At 44.5% G+C, this 3,538-nt stretch overlaps 1 protein-coding gene across 1 annotated transcript; it reads right to left on the bottom strand.

The window, feature by feature from the left end:
- Positions 1–837: 837 nt before the first annotated feature.
- Positions 838–1,287, bottom strand: LOC122638745 (secreted RxLR effector protein 78-like). Its single transcript, XM_043831595.1, has one exon. It carries the CDS (start codon positions 1,285–1,287, stop codon positions 838–840), a length of 450 nt encoding a protein of 149 aa, XP_043687530.1.
- Positions 1,288–3,538: the final 2,251 nt, after the last annotated feature.

Raw genomic sequence — 3,538 nt, 5'->3', positions numbered from 1 at the left:
GAGGAACTTGAGTAGGTTGCAAAAGCTCCTCAATACTGTGATCACCATTCTATTTATCATACCAGAAGCGGATGGACTTTCCATCACCCACCACCAAGCACTCGGCAGACTGCACAAAATCCCAGACCTTTCGAAGAACTGGTAGGAACGTTGATGATGCAACAGATTTTTTAAGCGAACCATCAGATTTAACAAATCTTCCTTGCATAAAATCTGAAAAAATTGATTTACCCGTCTTAATTGACCAAGCAAACTTGGCAAGCAAAGCCAAATTAACTTCTCGTAATCGACAGATCCCAAGGCCGCCTTCTTTTTTGGGCTTACAGAGACAATCCCAGCGCACTGTAATAGCTTTGGAACTGTCAGCTTCCCCTGAGCAGATGAAATTACGAATTCATCTCTCCATGATATCAACTGATGCAGCCAGCCAAAGGTAGACAGAAAAATTATGGATCATGATACTTCCCATCACAGATCTAACCAGCTCCACATGACCTGCCATAGACAACAGGCACCCCTTCCAGGCAGCAAGCCTATTTTTTAACTAATCGACAAGAGGTAGAATAGCATCACGCTTCACCCTACCTTCATCAGCTCAACACCCAAGTACCGAGTAGGGAAGGCACATATTGGGATCTGCAACTCTCAGAGAAGATGTTGCTTTCTAAGAACTGGAATTCTCCCCATAAAAACTTTGCTCTTGGCAAGGTTGATCACTTGGCCCGAGTAAGCCCCATAGTTGTCAAGGAAACGTTTGACTCGTTTCACACTTTTCAGCTCTTCTTTCATAAAGATGAAAAGATCTTCAGCGTACAAAAGATGGGAGGGGGTAGTAACCTATCTAGGACCAGGAAGAGCGTTGAGCCATCCCATCTCACGCAGAGCACTGAGACCTCTGCAAAGCACTTCTTTTGAAAGAATAAACATGAGAGGAGAAAGTGGGTCGCCTTGTCTCAGGCCCCTTTCCACACCAAAGAAACCAACCGGACACCGATTAATCAAAACAGAAATCCTTGTAGAAAGAAGGATCTGATGCACCCAAGAAACCCATATTGGAGAGAAACCAAAGGCACAGAGGACATCAAAGAGATAACTCAAGTCAAGAATGTTGAAGGCCTTTTGGATGTCCAGTTTCATACCCATTCCACCGCCTCTGCATTTTGCGAACATCATATTAGTTAACTCTGAGGCCACACCTATGTTCTCAAAGATTACTTTTCCTTTCTGGAAGGCACCCTGCTCAATAGAGATTAGCTCGTGAAGGACAGTTGACAAGCGACTCGCCATGATTTTTGGAATTAATTTGAAAAAGAAATTTCCCAAACAAATCGGCCTAAATTTCCCCACCTTATTAGCATGCTCCACCTTTGGAATAAGGCTTAAAAAGTTGCAGTTCACTTCCTTGGTTATCACCCCTTTCATGAAGAAATTTTGAATACCACGACAGACATCCAAACCCACAATGCCCTAGCAGGGGCACTGAAGGGATCTAGATCAAAGACAGCATTTTTAATTTCCTCAAGAGAAGGGATTTTTGCAAGCATTTCATTGTCAGCGTCTGAAATCAAAGATGGGCTAACAGATAAAAGGCTATCGTTTCTCAAGGAAAGCCCACCTTTGAAGAAGTTTTTGAAATGGGAGGCCATACAAGCACCAATTGGATTTGCATCAGTCAAAACCGAACCATCTTCCAGTTTAATTTCATGAATGACATTACGAGCCCTCTTGATCTTTGTTGACAAATAAAAAAATTTTGTGCACCTATTGCCACATTTAATCAATTTATCCCTGGCCTTTTCTCTCCACAGCTTCTCTTGAAGCACCACAGCCCTGTCGTAGTCCATTCGAGCTTACAACTCCCTGTCAAATAAATCATCAGAGAAACCTTCAGCTTCAATCGTGTATTGGGCTGATTCTAGACAAGCCCTAGAGCGGGAAACCCCATGGTCGATGTGGGGGAAAACCTTATGTGCCCATAAGCGGAGAGGTCCTTTAAGGCGCCTCAATTTTTGGCTTACAACATAAATCGGAGATCCCTTAATTGGAACAGCCAAAGAATTTTGCACAAAATTCTTAAACTGTGAGTGTTCCATCTAGAAGCACTGCAAATGAAAAGGAATGTTTGATGGACGGGGAACCATTTCACTAAAGACCATAAGAGGGGAGTGATCTGAAGAACCCTTAACGAGAACCCGCTGCACACTGTCTGTGTAGCACTGCCACCATGAATCATTATAGAAACTACGGTCCAAGACTGCTCGAATGTTCCCCACTCGCCTGTTGTTGGACTAGGTGAATTTGTTACCAGAGGACGGAATCGGTGATAGAGATGCGGAGTCGATTATAGTTGTGAAGTCCTCAGCTGAGCCAATATTAAATCACCCTGGACCCCTCTTGTCTGACGCTAATAAACACACATTAAAATCCCCAATCACTAGCCACGGGTAAGCCACCCTGGCAAGTGACACCAGATCACACCAGAGATGACGTCTATTTGCCCTGAAACAACTAGCGTGAACACAAGTAATGAAGATTTTGGCACCATTCGCCTCCACCTGAAGAGAGAGATGTTGATCAGAGTCAAGAATAACCACTGCTCGCGACAAACCATCCCTCCAAAGGAACCAAATATTCGGAGGACCCTCATCCCAATGGTTAACAATGAGACCAGCATGCATTCACAGAGATGTGAGAAACCTCAGTGGGCATCTGTTAACACCAATTTTCGGCTCAGCTGAGCATAAAAAATCTGGCTTATTTTCAACCGCAATCTTCTTCAAATGAGCACATGCCCTCTCGTTTCCTACCCCTCAAATATTCCAAAAAATACATTTCATGGTAAATGAGAGGGGGTTTTTGAATGCGCCCCTCAGAAGCGCCCTCAAGTTGAACACCCTACAAGCTATCTTCAACAAGACCCACTTCTGTAACCCGTCTGCAATGGCGGCGCGAGCCAAAGATGATGTTCGCCTGCTCCACATTCTTGTCGCAAATCTGTCAGCGTCGAGTCACCTTTTTGAAAGGTAAATCATCACCCACCACCTCTCCTTGAATGGATGTTGGGTGAACCGCCACAATGGTCCTCCCATTATCACAACTTGTGACTAAAATGGGAGAGAGAACAACCTCTAACCGACCTCCTTCAATTGAGTCAGAACGGATCAAGGTACGGTTTTGATCCCCTAGGTTGGACTTGCTCTGATCCAAAGCCACATCACCCAAAGGCTCAACTGCTACGTCACCCAAATTCTCAACTTCCACAAAAAACTCAACGTTCTTAGAATCTCCAAAATAAAGCTCAATTGTCATGTTGTTAAGGGAAAGAGAATCCAAAATACGAGAGGGGGTAATAGAGGGGATTGTGGAGGATTCGTTTCTAAAGTCTTCCTGCAAATCAGCCCTCAACATAGGGGAAACCAAGGAAATACCAACCGCTGCCGCAATCTCCGCTTCCCTTTCCTTAGCCGTACTCTCTTCCTCCCTACCTGCAGGTTTTGTCGCCACCACCAATGGCTCACCTCTTGGACGCCATTCCTGT

The sequence above is a fragment of the Telopea speciosissima genome, chromosome 9, assembly GCF_018873765.1.
Source record: "Telopea speciosissima isolate NSW1024214 ecotype Mountain lineage chromosome 9, Tspe_v1, whole genome shotgun sequence".
Lineage (NCBI taxonomy): Eukaryota > Viridiplantae > Streptophyta > Magnoliopsida > Proteales > Proteaceae > Telopea > Telopea speciosissima.
Note: the sequence above shows the minus strand (reverse complement) of the source record. Positions and strands in the feature narration are given on the sequence as shown.

Bases quoted from the DNA above. Each gene is read 5' to 3' on its own strand.
- LOC122638745 (XM_043831595.1), bottom strand. From the start codon at position 1,287: ATGGCGAGTCGCTTGTCAACTGTCCTTCACGAGCTAATCTCTATTGAG.